The sequence below is a fragment of the Zingiber officinale genome, chromosome 2B (genome assembly GCF_018446385.1).
Source record: "Zingiber officinale cultivar Zhangliang chromosome 2B, Zo_v1.1, whole genome shotgun sequence".
NCBI classification, from domain to species: domain Eukaryota; kingdom Viridiplantae; phylum Streptophyta; class Magnoliopsida; order Zingiberales; family Zingiberaceae; genus Zingiber; species Zingiber officinale.
Window position 1 is genome coordinate 137,131,115 of NC_055989.1, and position 23,148 is coordinate 137,154,262.

General features: G+C 36.6%; 1 protein-coding gene across 1 annotated transcript; it reads right to left on the reverse strand.

The window, feature by feature from the left end:
* Window positions 1–20,201: 20,201 nt before the first annotated feature.
* On the reverse strand, window positions 20,202–20,756 carry LOC122049587 (transcription factor ILI7-like). The gene is made up of 2 exons (XM_042610958.1): window positions 20,522–20,756; window positions 20,202–20,395 (listed from the first exon to the last, which is right to left on the reverse strand). The coding sequence occupies exons 1-2, from the start codon at window positions 20,654–20,656 to the stop codon at window positions 20,243–20,245; spliced, it is 288 nt and encodes a 95-aa protein (XP_042466892.1). The 5' UTR covers window positions 20,657–20,756; the 3' UTR covers window positions 20,202–20,242.
* Between the last annotated feature and the right edge of the window lie 2,392 nt (window positions 20,757–23,148).

Genomic DNA, 23,148 nt, shown 5'->3' on the forward strand with positions numbered 1-23,148 from the left:
CAAGTTTTACAAAATGAGTTATCGAAAAGGCTTACACGCGCTATTTACCTCTCCTAGCGTCTTTTTGGTCCTACATTCCAAATGAACCTCCTATTTCCTAAACTTCAGTGCTTGGATTTGTCTCATCTTTAGGTCTTCATTTACCTTACATCCAATCTCATGATCTGCTCAGGCTTTTTTTCCTTTTGCCAAGAATCTAGCCTTCAACTTTCTTGGGCTTCCATGTTTTGCATCAGGTCTTCTGACTTGCAAGGATTTCTCTTTGGCAAGAATCCATCCTCCAGACTTTATGGACTTCTCCTACCTTGTATTTTATCTTCAGAATATTGGTACATGGAGCACCATATAATCGAACCTATATTTTAATGTTGGCAAAAGTTTAAAGTTAAGTTGGTGTGATATGATATTTGTGTTAAGTGCATATTACTTAATAGGAAAACCCTAGTAGGTCCGGTGGAAAGGATACTAGGCAACAAAAGACTTAGAGGATCAAGTGGACTATATACTAGGAAGGAAAAGTCTAGATAATTTAAGGGAATCAGGCATCTAGCAGGACAAACTCGATGGTTTAGAGGATTGGACATTGAGTCAAAGGAAGTCCCGGTAGATCAAGGGATCGCAAGCTATACAGAGGAGGTCCAAATAGGTCAGTTGTACCGAATGTTTGGAAAATAAGGAAACGAAGGTAAGTTCTAAAGTATAGAGGTCTTTCTAAAAATAAGGTTGTGAGGACATTTCAAAGTAGAGATTAGACAATTGCTTAACTATCTCAAGTAGATCATGCATAACTTATAATTTATTATATTCTATGTTAACTCTGTTATGTACGATTCTATCGATCGAAAAGGTATGGTTAGTTGACTGAACAAGTTGGGTAATCGAACAAATGAATTCGATCGACCAAAAGCGCATATGGCATAGTAATATAACATGGTATTTGAAGTGCCCTTTGTATTGCCTTGACACCTGATGTGGACGAGGATATCAGGATGCAGATGTGGCAAAGAATAGACTTTGAAAAGGTGATGTGGCAGTTACAAGGTCAAAGATGGACTTCATCTTGCTGATATGGCAGAGGATATACCTCAGGCAGCTGACGTGACAAATAGATAATGGCACAAAGAGACTCAGCTGGGTTCAGATGAATGAAAAATCCCATTCAGGAGATTGAAAAAGCCAAGTTAGTGGTGGAACTAAAACAAAAAGCTAACATGGCAACTTCGATCTACAGACAAATTAAAGGACAATCGGTCGACCAATTTACTAGATTGTGATATGGTATTTGAGGCATTCAGTCAACCGTATGGCCAGTTTAGTTGATCAATAAAATCCTATAAAAGAGCCTTTGAGCAGAGGGTTCAGATGATCTCTCACACACCTCTCAATCTCTCGTCTCATGTTAAAACATCCATTCTACGTCGTTGTGCTCTCCGATAGCCTAAGCTTAACTTCAAATCTTTTTCATCCATAATTGTTTTTGTTTTTGCTTCCCTGCATTCCATTTTCTAAAAGGGAACGATAAAGTGTAACCATAAACCTTTTATTTGTAAGAGGTTTTTTGCCTCCGAATAATTTTTGGGAAGGAGAGTTAGTGCTTGCCTACTTGTAAGCAATCTACAATTGGATCGTAAGCATTGGAGTAGCAGTCCTGAGGATTGTGAACCAAGTAAAAATAACTGTGCTTTTTTTTTTTTTTGTATTTTTCTTTCTTATTTCTACTACACTCTTACATCACATGCACCACACACATACAAGGATACAACATGTCAAATATGATAACATAATTAATTTTTTATGAAAAGTGAATTTACGTTAGATGTACCTTACGGATGACCTATAGCGAGAAGGGCATCAATCGTAGTAATGTTGTCGAACTTCACCTCTTTTTGTATTCATGCCAAGCTCTTCAAGATAACTCCTTGAGTACAAGTCTCTCATTCGGAAGTTACTAGCCACGAGCGAAGAAGAGGGATCAAGAGGAAGAGGAAGAGGAAGAGAAGCACACAAGGAAGAGATTTCTTCCTTGTGGTGGTCACAGCAATAAGAGAGGGGAGAGGGAGAGGAGAAGAGAAATTGGGTTAAGGTTTTCCAAAAACCTTAAAAGCCAATTATGATCTCATATGTATAATCTTCTCTCAACCATATCAATATATAACCCTCATTAATGAGTTGGATTAGAAAGCCCAAATCTAACCCATTATCTCTTAACAAAAAATTAGTCCATTAACCCCTTGGTTTGGTTCACAACTAAACCAAGTTGGTTCATGACTAATTTATGATTAAACCAAATATGGTCCAACTCTTCCATAAGAGATGTGACCTATCCGTACTTCCATTACAACAAATATTTCCATATTTGTCTTATGTATAGTCCAACCAAACATTTATATCTTGATCTAAGAATCCTATTCTTTAACTTGTTTTACGTCTTTTAGAGACTTGTTAGTGTATGTGACCCAATAGGTTCCCTGTTTATCTTGGCCGTCCATAGTTAACTACTTAATTATAGAACGATCATGAGTAGCACCTAGCAGTACATCATGATCCCCAATTAGCCGGAAAATCATAGTTGATCTTAGAATTAATTCTAAACCCTTCAGCAGTTACAGTGAGTCGTGCCTCATTCCTTTCACTTATCTTATACCCACTTGGTTCAGGACATGGTCTATGTGTCTTGTCCCAACTAAGCTGACTACGCCACACCTAGCCCAAGTAATACTTCCTCGTTCTACGAATTCAAATTACTCGTACATGTGTACAAGAGTCTCACACTCTTAACATGTGATGCTTTGGCCAAAGACTTTGAGTAATAATTCTAATGAGTGACCATATGATATATGTCTCCTTATAAGGAGCGGTAAATCTTATGTGGGCTATCCAAATACCTTCAGACACTTCAACTTATACCTAATCATCTCGGGTCTACACCTCAATGAGATGCTTGCTTAAAATGTCAAAGTATAAGTCTTCATGACCAAGATGACTTGTATACCTCAAGTCGAAGGAAATTTGCACTTGTGCTGCAGTAAGAACTTCACAGACATATCTATATATATGTAGAGAACCATATGAAGTCTTACAGCGAGTCACTCCAATAAACTAGTTATCATAACTAGCATCTACATTTAATTCTCGACATCCCAATGTCTCCAGCCAGTGAGAAAATAGCTGTTTAGCCGAACCAAGGAGTATAACCTATGCTAGTCTTACAGAATTGATGATGTCTTAATGTATCAATTCAACGACTAGAAAAATTTCAATATATTCATAATTGTACATGTAGAGATAATCACTAGTTGTGATCTAATCATAAATTCTCTCATGCTATAAATTATATTACGAACATTCAGTAAATGAGTTTAAGACAATCAAACATATAATATACATTCAAATAGTGAATCTATACTTATCAAATAAATAGAAAAAAATATAAGGCGATTACCTTAGGACATCCCTCAAATTCTAAAAAGTCTTAGGAGAAATTTGATTTTGGAGAGCAATTCTAAGATTTCGATTTCTCCATGATGATTGTTGGCTCCTTAAATATTATTCACTCTCTTACTTCAATATTTATTCACATGCAGGTAGCTAGTATATACTTTTGGAATTATACCAGTGTGTCTACCCAAACTCGACGCTTACTTTCAAGGTACCCATACTAAAGCGACCAATTTCTCAGGGAGGTTCTTGTCACGATGTCCCATGGTCCTCTAAGTGTAATCCCCTACTTCGTGACGTCAAATTATAGTAAACTCATTAGGCTCTGTGATAGCCAATGATGCCCTCATGAGGTTTTGAACTACTTTTGTGAACAACCCCTCACGTCTCAGTTTTTATGGGTTGGATATTTAGGTTTATCTTTTGGTCCTTCCTCGCATCCCATGGGATATGAAAATATACAGTTAGTGTCATAATCATGTATGCGCAATAAAGTTGGATCATGGAATAAACATATATATAACAAAGAGAGACAAATAGATATATAAAGCTAATGCCAACAAATAAATCAAGTTACTCCCTTATCCTAGGATTATAAGTACTACTCCATGGAGATAGAGTTACAACCAAAAGACAAAGAAGAAGTCACCCTATAACTCAAATCAAAGAGGAAAGAAAAGAGGAAACTTAGTCATGGTGTTGCCAGTGTCATCAGAAGAACCTCCAAGCTATAGAGGGTGGATGGAAACTCCGACGGCTCCTTGAAAATAACTCTCCTAGGGTTCTTTGTCATGAAAAAAAAAAACCTTCTCCCTCAAACAAGAGCCACTTAGGGATTTTTATAGCCCTAAGAATCGAATAGCGGGGCACCACCATCAAGCCATGGTCGTGCTACTCCAAGTAGTAAAAGACGGGGTCAGACACAGCCATCCAGTTGGCACAGTCAAACTGTGTGAGGCTCTATGGTGATAAACACAACCGTGTCGTCGGGCATAACCTAGGCATGTTAGTGTTTGAAAATAGCTAGTCTTCAGTAAAAAGGGGCGTGGTCGTGTCTGGGGCACGACCTGTCAATGTTAGGCTATGTAAACCTCACGACTACTCTATTTTGTGCCTAGTTTCGACTAGAGGAACACGCCTGACATATGAGACATGGCCAAAGCGTGTTCCTTGCTTTGAATTCATGTTCCAAGGCTTTTAGGCTCACATTTAGCTCTAATTTCATGTCCCATCAATCAAAAAGTATAAAGAGTATATCTCCGAACAAAAAGAGTGAAAACAATAAAAAGGAGATGAAAGTATGCAAGATATGCTAATGTGATGAAATGAAATACATACAAAACAATACTAAAACCATGTATAAAATACACACATCACTATTATTATTATTATTATTATTATTATTATTTTCATGCTTGTTTGAATTTTTTAATTTCATTTCATGCTTAATTTAGAAGGGCTAGATAGGACTAGAACAATTAGATAGGACAAAGGAATTTTGATCTTGACAACATAGTATTAGGATGCGGTGTGCTAATAGTACGTTAGAAAAACTTAAACTAAGTGCATATATAGCCTAGATAAGGCGTATCCTACCTAACACACCTAGTTAAGTAAAACTAACTGAAGCTAACTCATGACCACATCTTAAGTTAATTAGACTAAAATTTTGTATTTAGTTAAGTATGTAATTTTTTTATTTGTTTTATCTAAGGAAGTGGTCACTCCAAAGTAGGCCCCTAAGCCTTACCACAATCTAGAAGTTGGTTTAAGAAATGTCCATTTAACTTATCCAAAACTAAATTTAAATCTAACCCAAGGCCAAACACCCTTCACAAATGAAACTTAAATTAAACAAGTAAAATTGAAAAACTATCTCACAAAATTCATAAGGCTACTATGTTTGAAAATTTAGAATGCATGATGGAAAAATAATAGAACTAACAAATTAGTCAACCCTATAGGACTCTAGAAATTAGTTGGTACCAAAACACATACTTTATGTGTAGGAATATAAAAATTTGGACCAATAAATGTTACATAGTGGGTGTTCCATATATATGATCAGAGAGGAAAAAAATTACTAAGTTAAAATTCAAAAATCTAGAATCAGTAACTTTCGAAAACAATAAAAAACTGAAAATAATTAGGATAGTTAAATTGAACAATGAAAAACTTAAGATAATTAGAATAAGTAATATTGAACTAAAGTCAAATTCTATTATCTATAAAGTATTACTTGTAAATAAATTTGAATTCAATTTACTTAGAATTAGTCAATTATTGGATATTGGATATGTAGTAAAATTTCTATCATCTGAATGTTTAATTAAACATATTGAATGTTCTAAGATAATACTTAAGGAAATTAGGTAAAATAACATTTATTCAATAAGTCTATCTAGCTCTTCACTCAAGTGTCTTTTGAGACAGCAAAAGGAAATATGGTTGTGGCATAGGAGAATGACTCACACCCACTTTAAATATATTTCAAGAATAAGTAAGAATGGACTAGTTAAAGAGGTTTACCCCAATTAAGGAATTTAAAAACAAAATTTGTAATGCTTATCCACAAGGAAAATAAATTAAGTTTTCACATTAATTAACTAATCAAAATCAAACCAATTATATACTTGAATTACTACATTTAGACATATTCAACTCATATGGAGCTAAATCATTAAGTGGTAATCAATATTGTTTAGTTATAATTGATGATTTTTTAAGATTTACTTGGGTAAAATACTTACAACATAAAGATGAAATATTTGAATAATTCATTATTTTTTTATAAATTAGTAGAAAATAAAAAAAATATATAAATTAAAATAATTAAAAGTGATCATCAAGGGGAATTTGGAAATCATATGTTTATTAAATTCTGTTTAGAAAACGGATATCATCACGAATTTTTATATCCTAGAACTCCTCAACAAAATGACATATTACAAAGAAAAAAATAGGACATTACAAGAAGCAGCAAGAACTATGATAAACGAATATAACATACCTAATCATTTTTGGGTTGGAGCCATAAACACAATTGCTATATTCAAAATAGATTTATAATTAATAAACTCTATAATAAAACCCTTTATGAAATTTATTAAAATAAAATATCTAGTATAAAATATTTATGAGTATTTGGATGTAAAGTATATATCTTAGATACTAAGGACTAAGAAAATTTTACATCAAAATTAATAAGTGGTATATTTCTTGGGTTTATAAGAAAAATACCTTAAAAGTTAAAAAAAACAACTACTATAATATTTGACGAAGATAATAACCTTGGAAAACTTGAATTAGACTTAGAAAATTTACATAAAAAACAAATATTGAAAATTCAAAAGATGAGTTAAGGGAAATTAGACTTGAACAAAATGAAGATGAACAACAACAAGAAAATATTAATCAAAATGTAGGAGCATCTAGAATAAGTTCAAGTCATCCAACTGACCAAATCTTGGGTGACCCAACTCTAGCAGTTAAAACTCGATCATCTTATAGGAACATGAGTCAAATTGAATTAATATATAAGCTTGAACCCAAAATCATAAGTGAAGCACTGCTTGATCCTATTGGGTGATAGCAATGTAAGAAGAACTAATCTAATTTTATAGAAACCAAGTTTGCAATCTAGTACCTCCACTAAAAGATAAAACCATTATAGGCACTAAAAGGGCTTTCCAAAATAAACTAGACAATAAAGGGAAAGTTGTAAGAAATAAAGCTTATTTAATAGCTAAAGATTTTAGTCCGGTAGAAGGTTTGAACTATGATGAGACCTATGCACCAATAGCTAAATTTGAATCCATTAGAATATTGCTATCTTATGCAACATACAAAGGATTTAAGTTACACAAAATGAATGTTAAATCTGTGTTTCTAAATGGTGTTGAAAAAAAAGAGTTTCATGCATATTGGGATATACCCGTTGCGGGTGCGTGCTAGAACATGTTTTATAAACATGCGCAGCAGATAATAAAATAATAATAATTCTTAATTATTATATCACACACACCACACATATACAAGGATATAATATGCCAAATATGATCACATAATTAAAATTTTATGAGAAGTAAATTTATGCTAGGTATACCTTATGGATGACCTGTAACGAGAAGGCATCAACTATAGCGATGTTGTCGAACCTCGCTTCTATTCGTATCCATGCTGAGCTCCTCAAGACAACTCCTTGAGTACAAGCCTCTGCTTCAGAAGTTACTAGCCATGAGCGAAAAAGAGAGACCAAGAGGAAGAAGAAGAGAAGCATACAAAGGAGAGTTTTTCTCCCTTGTGGTGGTCAAGACAACAAGAGGGAGCACCCTCTTATTGGCGACGGAAGAGAGAGGAGAGGGAGAGGAGGATTGAGTTTCTAACAATCAATCAATCAAATAATAAAACTTGTATTTAATTCTCTCCCAATTACATCTATATATAATCCTCTTTAATGAGTTGGATTAGAAAACCCAAATCTAACCCATTATCTCTTAACCAAAAATTAGTCCATTAACCCCTTGGTTTGGTTCACAACTAAACCAAGTTGGTTCATGACTAATTCATGATTAAACCAAACATGGTTCAACTCTATCATAAGAGATGTAGCCCATCCGTACTTCTATTATGACAAATATTTCCATATTTGTCTTATGTATGGTCCAACTAAATATTTATCTCTTGATCTAAGAATCATATTCTTTAACTTGTTTTACATCTTTTAGAGACTCATTAGTGCGTGTGACCCAATAGATTCCCGATTTATCTTGGTCATCCATAATTAACTACTTAATTATAAAATGATCATGAGTGACACCTAGTAGTACATCATGATCCCTAATTAGCCAAACAATCATAGTTGATCTTTGAACTAATTCTAAATCCTTCAGCAGCTACAGTGAGTAGTGTCTTATTCCTTTTAGTCGTCTTATACCCACTTGGTTCAGGAATAGTTTGTGTCTGCCCCCACTAGACTGACTATGTCACACCTAGTCCAAGTAATACTCCCTCGTTCTACAAATTAAAATTACTCGTACATATGTACAAGAGTCTCATACTCTTGAAATGTGATACTTTGGCCAAAGACTTTGAGTAATAATCCTAACGAGTGGTCATAGGGTGTACATCCTCTTGCAAGGAGCGGTAAATCCTCTGTGGGCTATCTAAATATCTTTGGACATTTTGACTTATACCCAATCATCCTAGGTCTACACCTCAATGAGGTGCTTGCTTAAGATGTCAAAGTATAAATCTACATGACCAAGATGACTTATATACCTCAAGTCGAAAGAAATTTACACTCGAGCTATAATAAGAGCTTCACAGACATATCTATATATATATAGATAACCGTATAAAGTCTTACAACGAGTCACTCCAATGAACTAATTATCATAACTAGCATCCATGTTTAACTTTCGACATTCCAATGTCTCCAGCTAGTAAGAGAGCCGCTGCTTGGCGAACCAAGGAGTATAACTTGTGCTAGTCTTATAGAATTGATGATGTCCGAATGCATCAATTCGACGAGTAGGAAAATTATAATATGTTCATAATTGCACATGCAGAGATAATCACTAGTTGTGATCCAATTACAATTTCTTTCATGCTATGAATTGTATTACAAACCTTCAGTAAATGAGTTTAAAACAATCAAATATAGAATATACACTCAAATAGTGAATCTATATTTAGTAAAAACCGTAAGATGATTGTCTTAGGATATCCCTCAAAAATTAACAATGTAAGTCAACCACCATGTTTCAAACACTTAGACTACCCCAACCCCATATTTAGGTTAAAGAAAACTTATATGGATTAAAATAAACACTTAGGGATTGGTATGATAGATTATCAATCTATTTAATTTCAAAAGGATTTAAACAAGGATAAATTGACTCAACCTTATTTGTTAAAACTCTTGAATGTGAAATATTTATAGCTCAAATATACATGGATGACATAGTATTCGAGTCAACTAATAAAAATTTTCTAAAATAATTTATAACTCTAATAGAAAGTGAATTTGAAATAAGCCTAATAGGAGAGTTAACTTTCATTTTAGGGCTTCAAATAAAACAAACAAAAGAAAAAATTATATATATCAAAATAAATATGCTAAGGAATTAATTAAAAATTTTGGTATGGAAAATGATAAAGAAATAAATAGGCCTATGACAATAAACATAAAAATAGACAATCACCCACAAGAAAAATCAGTAGACTTAAAATATTATAAAAATATTATAAGTAGTCTATTATACCTAATTGCAAGTAGACTTGATATCTTATTTACAGTTTGTATGTGCCCAATGTATCAATCTTGTGATAAAGAAGCCAACCTAACAATAGTAAAGTGAATATTAAGATACATTAAAGGTATAATAAATGTGTTGGTGCAATATCCCTCAGGTCAAGGCTGACCTGGTTGACCAAGCTTGAGTCTTGGTTTGGGTTTCGATGTTTGACAATGCAGTTGTTCATTTTGGGAGATTGTTTGATGCAATTCCCCTCTGATCAGGGTCTGATCAGGTTGATTGAAGAAGAGTAAAGTAGGTCAAGGTTGACCAGATACTTGACTGAGAAGTCCTAACTGGGATGTTTGGCAGAAGGAAAATCCTGGTGAGTGAAGCCATGTGAAAGACCTAGTGAGTGAAGCTAGGCAGTGAGGAAATCCTAGTGAGTGAAGCTAGGTGAAAGTCCTGGTGAGTGAAGCCAGGCAGAGGAAAATCCTGGTGAGTGAAGGCAGGTGAAAATCCTAGTGAGTGAAGCTAGGTGAAAAACCTGGTGAGTGAAGCCAGGCAGAAGAGAAATCCTAGTGAGTGAAGCTAGGCAGAAGGGAAGTCCTGATGAGTGAAGCCAGACACGAGGAAATCCAGATGGGTCAAAGTTGACCAGACATCTGGTGAAAGTCCAAGTAGGTCAAAGGGATTGACCGGATACTTGGCACGAGGAAGAAAAGTCCAAGTAGGTCAAAGGAATTGACCGGATACTTGGCACGAGGAAGAAAAGTCCAAGTAGGTCAAAGGGATTGACCGAATGCTTGGCAAGAGGAGAAAAGTCCAAGTGGGTCAAAGGGATTGACCGGACACTTGGTGAGAGAGTCCTAGATGGTCAAGGGTGACCAGATGCTAGGTTTTATGTACCAACAAGTCATGGTTGGCTGGATGTTAGTTTAGGGGGCTTTGGACTTGCTTTTGGGCAAAAACCAAGATCTGGATTGATCCAGCAGATCTGGATTGATCAGCTGATTGATCCAGCAGATCTGGATCGATCAGTCGATCGATTGGATCATGCCAAATCGATCAGCTGATCGATCGGGTGAGTCCCCACGAACAGAACCCCTTTGGATCGATCCGTGGATCGATCCAGAGGTCCCAATCGATCAGTGGATCGATTGGGAGCTGCTGTTTGTGCGCGATAAGCCCTGGATCGATCAGCCGATCGATCCAGGCTATTCCAGAGAGCACAGAGGTGCTCTGGATCGATCGGTGGATCGATCCAAAGCCTCCCCAATCGATTGGGAGCAATCCAATCGATCGGGATCCGACCGTTAGCGTCGTATTTATCTGCAGGCGAGCGTTTCCTTCAGCAGAACTTCACCGATTCATCTCAGATCACTTCAGCGCTTCCACAGCTTCTCCACAAAGATCAGATCGCCAGTTCTTGAAGGTTCTTGGAGGTTTTCCAAGTCAAGAGGCGGATCTACAGCTGAAGAAAAAAGCTAGGGTTAGGGTTTCTATACTCATTGTAAGCTTTTGCTTGTATTTGTGTATCCTTTCCCTTTCTTCTTGTAGTGTGAACTTGTAGGGCTTCTTCGCCTTCGGTAGTTACCGAAAAGGAGTGTTTATTAGTGGAGGTGTGTGTGTGTGCGTGGATCCTTGGACTAGTCACCTCTTGTGAGGTGGATACCAAGTAAAATCCTAAGTGTTAGCGTTGTATGTTTTTGTTTCTTGTATTACCGCTGCACATCTTCGAAGAAACAAGCAACGTCAAACGTCGAGCACACGACGAGCTATTCACCCCCCCCCCCCCTCTAGCTACTTTTTGGTCTCAACAAGTGGTATCAGAGCGAAGCCGCTGTTCACCGGAATTATCGCCGGAAGGGGCAAACAAAACAAGCAAAGCTAGAGGGTGAAGAAGTTGAAGAAATTCTACAAGTCGAAGACTTCATCAAAAGACTCAACTTCAAGATGCAATTCCAAGATTGACTTGGATTTGACACAAGGGTGGCTCCACCGTACACATCCACAAGCTTCGATTCTTGGAGATCAAGAATCGAAAATTTTTTGATGATGGAGATAGAGCAATGGTTTGCTCTCATGGAAGGATTTGAAGCTCCAACAAACTCCAAGGGCAAGCCTCTCAAGAAAAGCAAATGGAGTCAAGAGCAAGTTCAAAGGAGCAAGGCAAACGATAAAGTGATCAAGCTTTTGGTCAACTTATTGCCAAGCAATATTTTGGCTCAAGTTGGAGAATTCAAGGATGCCAAGGAGCTTTGGAGCAAGTTGGCATCAATTCATGAGATCCCCTCCACTGTACCGAATCAAGAGGAATCCAAAGAGGACGACTCATTGGAGCAAGATCAAGAGGAGGACTCTGAAGTTGAGAGATGCTCAACTTCCGAAGAAGAAGTTCAAGAAGAAGCTTCATCTTCGAGGGAATGCAATGAAGGGAACAAGAAGGGAGCATACTCCTTGTTCCATGTACAAGATGATAAAGCCTCCACCTCTAGAATTGAGGGGGAGCAATCTTTGGTAAAACCGGATCAAGAAGAAGGAGAAGCTTCTACATCCGGGTCAAAAAAAGAAGAGGATGATGAAGCTTCCACCTCCACAAGTCAAGCAAAATCAAATGGAGGAGTATCATCTTCGGATCAAGAGGAAGCTTCTACCTCCGGATCAAAAGGAGAAGATGCCACCCCTACAAGCAAAGGTATAACAATTTCAATTAATAATAAAAACCATATTATATGCTTTGAATGTAGGGAAAAAGGGCATTACAAAAGTAAATGTCCTAAATTGGCCAAGAAGAAGGGCCAAGTGGCACAAAAGAGCAAGGAGAAGCCCAAGGAGACCATCCCCGGAACAAAGAAGAGCAAGGAGCACATTGTGTGCTTCTTGTGCAATCAAAAGGAGCATTACCGAAGTCAATGCCCTAAAGGGAAGAAGGTGGTTAAGGCTCATGGAGGAAGCTCAAGTCAAGGGGGAGCCTCCAAGGTAAAAAGAAAGGTAACTTTCATTGAGTCTACCCCTTTAAATTATGGTAAAAAGCATGATAGTTCTAACTTATATCATTTTAATGCTATTTACCATGAAAATAGGAAGCATGATAGCGTTAAGGAAAAACATATAGCTTTTCATGCTAAAACCACTACACCTAGGGCTAGGAATGTAGGTAAAAGTCTAGGCAAGAACTCTAAGGATTTTAGCTACAAACCTAGAAACAAAAATGCTCATGGATTTAATGGAAAATCAAAAACTAAGGACTTAGTGATGGAAAATCAAGTCTTGAGGTCAAGACTTGACAAACTAGAAAAGACCCTAAAAAGGATGGAAAATATCCTTAAAGGACAAAATGAGCAAAATCTAGGTTTAGGACAACAAGGGTCATCCAAGGGCCATAGAGGTTTGGGATACAAACCTAAAATCAAAAAGGATATACCTACTTACCATAGGGTTCCATATAGCTATGGAATCAACCCTAAGTCTAGAAGTCAAGTCAAGGATACAAGGGAAGTCATCCCTAGAAGTATCTTTGCAACAACAAATGTGACTAAGACTTCTAAGAAGTCTAAGAAAGTCACTAACAAGGTCACAAGGGAGGCTATCCCTAGAGTTGACCTAGAAAAAGTGACCAAGGCTTCTAAGAAGCCAAACAAGGTCACTAGGAAGGTATCTGGGGAAGTTATCCCTAGTGAATACCTAGAGCATCCAAGGAGCACCAATAGGTTTTGGGTTCCTAGGAGCATCTTCTCTACCCCATAGATGGGTTAGAGAGTGTCAACTCTAAGAAGAAGGGTAGTTAACCCAACTTTGAAGAAATTGACACTCAAGGAGCATTTTCAAGGTTATTATTAACCTTTGAAAATGAATTGGATGATATTTTAAGTGACACAAATTGGGAAAATCATAAGAACTACCAAGTTGGGATTTTGGTATGTTCTTAGGAAATTTAAGGTCAATCTAAGACTTAATTTAAAATGCTACTCTTGTGGAAGAACGAAATATGCCAACATTTGAGGAATAAACTTAATTTCAATTGGCATAAGTTAATCAAGAGAACTAGAAATGTCAATTTAAGCTTTGGCATTTTCTTGGAGCATTTAGAGGGTAATCTAGGGTTAAGTTTTAACTTAGCTAAGGTTTAAGGACACTTAGATAGGTAATCTAGGTATTTTATTTATGCTAAACCTTGCCATGATTGTTTACTCACTATATGACATGACATCATATTTAGTTTTGTATTTTTCATTCATGACTTACTATGAAAAATATAAAAATACCATGTCATGTCATACATACATCATGTAATTATAGGAATCTTTATTTTGAAAGTTATTTCGTTTTGATGTATGTCATAACATTATCATGCATTATGTTTATTTCCTTAAAATTAAGGACGAATGACATTTATAAACAAATGGTATAAAAAAAAGGCATTTATCAACAAGTGGTACAAGTGTATCAACAAGTGACATCCTAGGTGGATGTCCAATATCTACAAAATGGCTAGATAAATATGCATGATCCCTAGATTAGGGCAAAACCAAACTTTACATCTCACAAAGACCTATAAGATGACTTGTATGTGGTTTGTGCACTTTAGATACAAGTGAGATGTTAGGATGATGAACAAAACTCAAGATGTTGATTTAGTGTATTCTTTTGAGTTTTGAGTTCATCAAAACACATAGTTATGTGTTTTCCCATCATTGGGAAAGCTAATGTACAAGTCATGTGCATTAAGCCCAAGGAACATGATGGGATATTGGTTTTGAAAATGTTTTTAAAATAATTTTGGAAAACCTTGGTGAAGGCTATCTTTTGATAGTAATCACCATTGAATAGTTAGACACAAGCTTGAAGAAAACACTAAAGTTTTTGCAAGTTCTCAAGTTTGTGTCAATCTTTGAAAATATGATGTATTTTTATAGAAAACTATTTTTCCATGATAAATTATACCCTAAATAATGTCTACACAAATTTTTACGATTTTTGGAATTTTGTAGAATTTTCTAGGGGTTTCTGAAATTGGCTGAAATTGAATTTCAGCAATTTCAGGCCTTCAATCGATCAATGGATCGATTGGAGTGCCTCAATCGATCAGCCGATCGATTGAGAAGGCATTTCTCGCGAGCAGAAGCTCGCTGGATCGATCAGCCGATCGATCCAAGAAGACTGAATCGATCAGTGGATCGATTCAGCAGGGTTCAATCGATTGGAACCCAACTCCAATCGATTGAAGATGCTGATTTTGGCTGGGAAAGTCTATTTTCAGCATTTTGAACCTATTTTAGTCTAGGTAACCATTCCTAACCCCTCAAAATACATGTGTATAGATAAAAAGGGTGTTTTCATATTGAAAACAAGGATGGATTGGTTAAGGAAGACTAAATTGAAGTTTAGGTTGAGGTTAGTTTCAATATTAAATTTTTGAACCTCAAAACTTCTAAATTTGGATTTCCTAAAGGTTTAGGGATTCCAAGTCATTGTTGGTGCAATGACAGAAGTTATCATCATGTCTTTAGGGGGAGAGACTCTTTATAGACATGAAAATTATTTTTCATGAACCTTGGAAGGTGGTTAACCTTCTTTTCAGACCATGCTCAAGGTTGAGTGTTTGAACTTTAATGGGGAGTGGATATCCTCATTGTTCAAGTGGTTTAAGTTAAAAATGCTCAAGGGTGGGCATTTGACTACATTAATGGGAGAATGTAGGGTTACAGATAATGAAGGGTATGAGACTTTCATTATCGTGTTGATCACAATGAGTGAAGTTGTGAACAACGATGAGAAACTCTTCAGGGGGAGAGTTTTCAACAAGTGAACTTGTTGATGTGTGCCCAAAGGTGGGGTTGATGTGTGCCAATAGGGGGAGAATGAAGGGTTTAAGTTAGGACTTCATTACCTAGAGGGAGTTTGCCCTCTTAGGAGGAGAATGAAGGGTTTAACTTATGCTTTCATTACCTAGTGGCATAAAGGAGGTTGAGGCTATGGGATTAGCCTAACTTAAATATGGTATTGTCAAACATCAAAAAGGGGGAGATTGTTGGTGCAATATCCCTCTGGTCAAGGCTGACCTGGTTGACCAAGCTTGAGTCTTGGTTTGAGTTTCGATGTTTGACAATGCAGTTGTTCATTTTGGGAGATTGTTTGGTGCAATTCCCCTCTGATCAGGGTCTGATCAGGTTGATTGAAGAAGAGTAAAGTAGGTCAAGGTTGACCAGATACTTGACTGAGAAGTCCTAATTGGGATGTTAGGCAGAAGGAAAATCCTGGTGAGTGAAGTCAGGTGAAAGACCTAGTGAGTGAAGCTAGGCAGTGAAGAAATCCTAGTGAGTGAAGCTAGGTGAAAGTCCTGGTGAGTGAAGCCAGGCAGAGGAAAATCCTGGTGAGTGAAGGCAGGTGAAAATCCTAGTGAGTGAAGCTAGGTGAAAGACCTGGTGAGTGAAGCCAGGCAGAAGAGAAGTCCTAGTGAGTGAAGCTAGGCAGAAGGGAAGTCCTGGTGAGTGAAGCCAGACACGGGGAAATCCAGATGGGTCAAGGTTGACCAGACATCTGGTGAAAGTCCAAGTAGGTCAAAGGGATTGACCGGATACTTGGCACAAGGAAGAAAAGTCCAAGTAGGTCAAAGGGATTGACCGGACACTTGGTGAGAGAGTCCTAGATGGTCAAGGGTGACCGGATGCTAGGTTTTATGTACCAACAAGTCATGGTTGACTGGATGTTGGTTTAGGGGGCTTTGGACTTGCTTTTGGGCAAAAATAAAGATCTGAATTGATCAGCGGATTGATCCAGCAGATCTGGATTGATCAGCTGATTGATCCAGCAGATCTGGATCGATCAGCCGATCGATTGGATCATGCCAAATCGATCAGCTGATCGATCGGGTGAGTCCCCACGAACAGAACCCCTTTGGATCGATTCGTGGATCGATCCAGAGGTCCCAATCGATCAGTGGATCGATTGGGAGCTGCTGTTTGTGCGCGATAAGCCCTGGATCGATCAGCCGATCGATCCAGGCTATTCCAGAGAGCACAGAGGCGCTCTGGATCAATCGGTGGATCGATCCAAAGCCTCCCCGATCGATTGGGAGCAATCCAATCGATCGGGATCCGACCGTTAGCGTCGTATTTAGCTGCAAGCGAGCGTTTCCTTCAGCAGAACTTCACCGATTCATCTCAGATCACTTCAGCGCTTCCACAGCTTCTCCACAAAGATCAGATCGCCAGTTCTTGAAGGTTCTTGGAGGTTTTCCAAGTCAAGAGGCGGATCTACAGCTGAAGAAGAAAGCTAGGGTTAGGGTTTCTATACTCATTGTAAGCTTTTGCTTGTATTTGTGTATCCTTTCCCTTTCTTCTTGTAGTGTGAACTTGTAGGGCTTCTCCGCCTTCGGTAGTTACCGAAAAGGAATGTTTATTAGTGGAGGTGTGTGTGTGTGCGTGGATCCTTAGACTAGTCACCTCTTGTGAGGTGGATACCAAGTAAAATTCTAAGTGTTAGCGTTGTATGTTTTTGTTTCTTGTATTACCGCTGCACATCTTCGAAGAAACAAGCAACGTCAAACGTCGAGCACACGACGAGCTATTCACCCCTCCCCCCCTCTAACTACTTTTTGGTCCTTACAAAATGTAGGAATTTATTATCATAGGACCAACAACTTTGACCTAATAGGATATTCTGATTTAGATTATATTGGCTATAAACTAGATAGAAAAAGTATAAGGGGCAATTCCCAACTTGTAGGACAATCTCTAATTTGTTGTTGTAGTATAAAATAATACTGTGTTGCTCTATCAACTACTGAGGTAGAGTATATAACAATGGGAGAATATATAGCACAACTCTTATCGATGATGCATACATTAAAAGATTTTGAGTTGAACTACAAAAATATTAAGGTACTAATTGACAATATAAGTTCAATAAACTTAACAAAAAAAGGCTTACATCACTCAAGAACAAAACTTATAGAAGTAAAATATCACTTTGTTAGGGATCATGTATTGGTCCCTGTGCAACTAGCAAGAGGGGTGAATTGTCTTAAATGACAAAAATACTCTTTCTTGAAGCTTTAAATTTTAGATAAGACATACACACATTTAAAAAAAACTAAATAGCGTAAAAAAAGTATGAGACAAAAAAAGTTTACTTGGTTTGCAACCAGAGATGTTACTGATCCAAGGCTAATGAAGCTTAAGTAGTAGACTCCTTCTTAGACACAGGTCGGAGGCGGAGAAGCCTCGTATAGAACTTTGAAAGTATAGAACTTGAAAACAAAGTAGAAAATTGAAGTACAGAAAGTGTTGTTATAAATCTTGAGCATAAGCCTCCTTTTATAGGATCACTGGTTAAAGTGACTGTTTGATGATGTAACGCGCTTTAGGCGTCCGGACCCGATCCTGGCACCCCTAACTGCTCACCTTGATATGCTTCACAATGATAAAGAGATAAGCATTTATCCACTCTCGGGCGCCCGGACACGCTCTAGGCGCCCAAACCACTGCTTAAGTGAATCCAGCTATGATCCACAGCAAAAGGTGCCTCTTCGACACCAAAGTGGTTCGGGCGCCTGCACCAGCTCTGGGCGCCGAACTTCGAGCACCTGTATTTGATCTAGGCCCCCAGACAAGTCAACTCAGGTTGACCTTGTCCGCTCTTCCTCTCCCGTCACTTGGGTAATTTTTCGGTCATCCAGAGTTAAGTTCACTCGAACCCAACTTCGACCTTCTCTCTTCGAGCAGTCTTCTGCTCCGGCTTCTCATCCCTCGGAAGCGTCGTGCGTGTCCTTCTCGCTCCACCGACAAACTCTTCTGTAACTTTTCATCCCTAAGATGTACCGAGTTTGTCGACTCGATTCCTGTGTCATCCTTCTCGTCCGACCCATCTTTTGCTCGACTTCTTGTGTTTCTAAATTCCTGTACACTTAGACACAAGGGTCAAAACATCACATGCCCTAACTTAACCTGGTTGATCTCATCAAAACTTACCCGAGGTACTTGCAATCTTTCTCTTTTTGGCAAAATTTTAGAGACGATAAAATTTTTATCAAAATAGAGAAATGAATCCATGCTCGGTTTTAACACGATAAAAATAGAGAAATGACTAGGTTCTGATCAAAATTTTAGCATTTTGGGATGAATTTTGAGACAATTATTTTCATCGTCAAATTATCATAAATTTATTGTGTATCGTAAATCTACGACAAATTTATTTATTCATCACCAAATTTGCAATGAATCTATGCATTCGTTTAAAATTTGGCAACGAATCCGTTGATTCATTGTAAATTTGGCAAATTAACATATTGACAATGAATCCATATTCATTGCAAATATGTGATGAAAATAGTATTCGTCGCCATCTAGGATATTTTCATTGCCAAATCTATAATGAAAATCATATTAGTCACCAAATTTGGGACGAAAATAGAATTTTGTTTATAGATTTGTGTTTGGTAATTTTACGATAAATTTTTCATTACAAATTTACAATGAATTTTGTGACTAAAATAAAATTCATCGCAAGTTCTACAACGAATTTATATGTTTTTTAGCAGAATTTGGCAATGCCTAATTTGTAACAAAATATTTTTCATCGTAGAATTTGTCGCAAATTAATTTTGTGACAAATATTTTTTAAAAATTTGTCACAAAATTCTTCCAAAAAAATCTATTTTTTTATCTACGTAAGTGAATATGCTGATTTGCATTGGAGCCACATGGCTTAACCTGCTAACATAGAAATGAGATCGCTATCCTTGGCATCATATATATTACTTTATGTATAAATTATTTAGTACGTATTTAAGATTACATCATATAGGAGGAGGATGCATATGCAACGAATTGAGTGATTACTTTGTATTCAAGAATAAAAAACAATAAAAAATGTTTTTTTAAAAAAAAATTATGAGGGAGGATAGATATATTGTAGAAAATAAGGAACAGATGGCTGAGTATTTTCGTTTATTACAAATGATAAATAAATATTTCTCCAGTTCCAAATGTAAGCAAAAAAGACCGTTTGTTACTAAGGGCCGTTTCCCCACCAAATACAATTCACACGACAAAATTATAAAGTTCAACTCGAAACTATAAATTCAATGTAAATTTTAAAAAAAAAAAAACTTATTTCTTTATTTAATTCGTAGATAGTGGCATGGATAAGGTAAAAAAATATTGAATTTATACCATTAATTAACTACCCTTTAAATGTTAATTATCCCACCTTGTTTCACCTAGAAAACATCAACTAAAAGAGCATATCAAGACAAAAAAGAATTAAAATAAAAAAGTAACGCAGAACTCTCAAAATTAGAGATTTGACTCGCGGTTCTCTTGAAAGAAGAGTGGAAATTATATTAAAGCAATACCATCTTGATCCATGTAAACAAACCCCTGCTTCCCTCGAAAGGCAAGCGCAATTCCAAGACGTACATGAATAACATCTAAACATTAATATCATCTCTAATTTTTAGCTAGCACTAATTAATAATTATAGCACTCGCGGCTTTTTATTGAGCTTAATTAACTAGTTCAAAGGTTATGACAGACCACACTCTTCTTCCAGCTCCTTAATTAGTTAAGGAAGCTCCTAATGATGGCCGCCTGAGCGCTGTTAACTTCGGCGTCCGCCAGCAAATCGGAGAGCCTTTCACTTAAGTCGTCCACCTCGCGGTGCAAGCTCCTGATGTAGTCACACGTCTCCTGCAACACTTTAGCAGCCGAAGCCTGCATCATTAATATAGAAATGTTCTTCACCGTCTTATAGGATCATATGAGCATTACATATAAATTAACACATTTGTTCATGTTTCAGAAACTATATATATATAGATATCAAATAAATTTATGCACCCGGCGGTCGGTGTTCCGGAGACGAGCCTCAGGGAGCACAGCTTGCAGCTTGGAGAGCAGGTCGTTGATCTGCTCGTCTGTGACACTGGCCGACGACGAGCTCATCTGCCTCGATCGAGATCGTCTGCTTGACATCCTGGAACCTTTCGTGTAAAGTTGCTCTTGGCCTAATGCAGCTTAGCTAGCTAGCTGGTTAATTGGTTCGATGACAGAGGGACTTAGGAAAATAGGGGGAAGTAGAGAGATCAGTAGAAGGTAGTGTGGTGAGGTGTGAAGCGGAGACGCACGTTCATGTGGTATTTAAAAGCAGTGATGTGAAGTAGAGAGATGATTAAGATATTGCATATCAGTGCATCCCTCTTCCTGGCCTCTAGTGGAGAATATAATAAAAGGACAGCGTACGAGTATATTAAATGATGAATCAATGAAATTGATTGCTTCATATCTAGTGAGAATTTCCAATTTCGAGAGGATTACCCTGTTCAATTTTGTTTTTATTAGGGTAATCTTTAGAAGGTACGTACATTTAGAAAATAACAAGAGATACGATACGATCCTGTTATCCAGGAACGTAGATTTTAGTCAAGAGACAGGTGGGACTGCATGCAGATTAATTATAATATATGCCATGCATGGGGATATCCTGAAGGAGTATTTAGGTGGGCACGTTGAAGAAAGTTCAAGCAAGGGACGTTGTGGGCCGAACAAGATCTTGCAAGTAGTTTTGCCCGTAAATATAGTCATTCAGATGTGGAGAAATAGCATTTGCTCCCCCGGAGGAGATGATGATCAGTATCCCTCAAAGAAGATTCTCCAAACTATGTATATTTCCCTACTCTTAATTAGACAAGGACCACTATAATAAACTTGATTTTTGATAGTGTGCTATTATATTATCCGTAGTGTGCAACCAGTGGCGGATCCAGAAAAAAAAGGAAGAGGGTGTTTAAAGAAGGGTGCTGGAGCTTGTCTTCTTTCTCGCTGTCCCTCGGACTACAATATATTGGTGGAATTTTTCGAGAGCAAGGGGGTGCTCAAGCACACCCCCGCTCCCCCCTAGATCCGCCACTGTGTACAACACATATTGCACGATTACAAACCATTTAAAGTGTATATTAACTAATAGGATGGACGGCGTGTGGTACATGTTGTAGTTAAGATTACTCACTGCGTACAAAGTATGTTGTCAATGAGATGTTTTTATTAAGATTATTATTCACAGCGCGTGATGTGCACTGCAGTTAATTAAGATTATTCACAGCGTACAAAGTGTGTTATTAATGACGTGTTTGTGTTAATATTATTCACGGCGTGTGTGTTGCACGTTGCAATTAGGTTTATTTACGACATGTAGAGTATGTTGTTAATGCTATGTATTAATATCATGAACCAAAAAATGAAATAAAAAAAAAATCAAAACTCAAATAATTATCATATCACATTCAACCATTAGTACCACACTTAAGCAAAACAATAAGATATCACATAAAAATTAATTAATATCAATTCTCCATTATCTAATAAGAATTTTTTTTAATAAAGTAATAAGAAATTTATTTAGTAATATGATTTCTTTCTTATAAAAATATATATTGTTGGATATAATAATTATCCCTATTAGATGTGTTTATCTGTAAGTTACATATGTGAATACGATATGAATCCTTTAAAGTGATCTAAATTATATTTAGTGGGTTTTGGATTATTGGATGTGGGTTGAATAATGTGTAAAACCCTTTAGTTCTATATGTTATCATTTATGGGTTATAAGGAGAGGTCGCCAAGGGTTTAGGAGAGAATCTTGACCTAGTTTCTTGTTCCCCATTAACAAAAAACTTTTCGACGCTGTCATCTCTAAGCTCCTTGGAAGATCTTTCTCGTTTGCTTTCGCTTCTTCTTCTTCATGATTTTTTAGACGACGCTAAAGGATAAAGACATGACTCCTCAATTAGGTTCTTTGTCATTATGTTTATATATTTAGTTTCTTATACCATGATCTTGTTGAAACGAATATATATGCTCATATGTTTTTGTTTTTCCTATTCGAATTCTTATTTAGGCTATCTAGAATTCATGTCGCTTAGGTTTTACAAGAACTATCAATTGGTATCAGAGCCAAGTTGTTTTGTTTTGTCGTTTTAATTGACAATAAAGTTTAAGTTTTTTGTCGATTTGTTGTTTGTATGCTAGATCAAATTTTTCTTAATTAATATAAATGTTTTGATCGTTGAAAATCATATAAGAGAAAACTATGATAGACTCGTTTTTCAAGTTTTTCGTGTTTCTGAGAAGAATATGAAAAACGACGAAAATCGTCACTATTGAATCTAATTTTAGGTAAAATTATGATGATTCAATTGATTACTTTGGTCAAGCATTTGATTGTCGAGTGTAAAAAATTTGAACAGAAACGATTGAAATTTTCAATCGATAAACAACTGTAAACTCATGACTAGCGATCTCATTTCTCTTATATGATGTAATCTTAAATACGTACTAAATAAGTTATACATAAAGTAATATATATGCTACCATTTGCTCTGAGATAAATTGTATGCATAATTACCCTTTAACCAGTTTTTCCATTCATTCATTCCAGGCTTCTTTATTTTCTTATACTTATACCT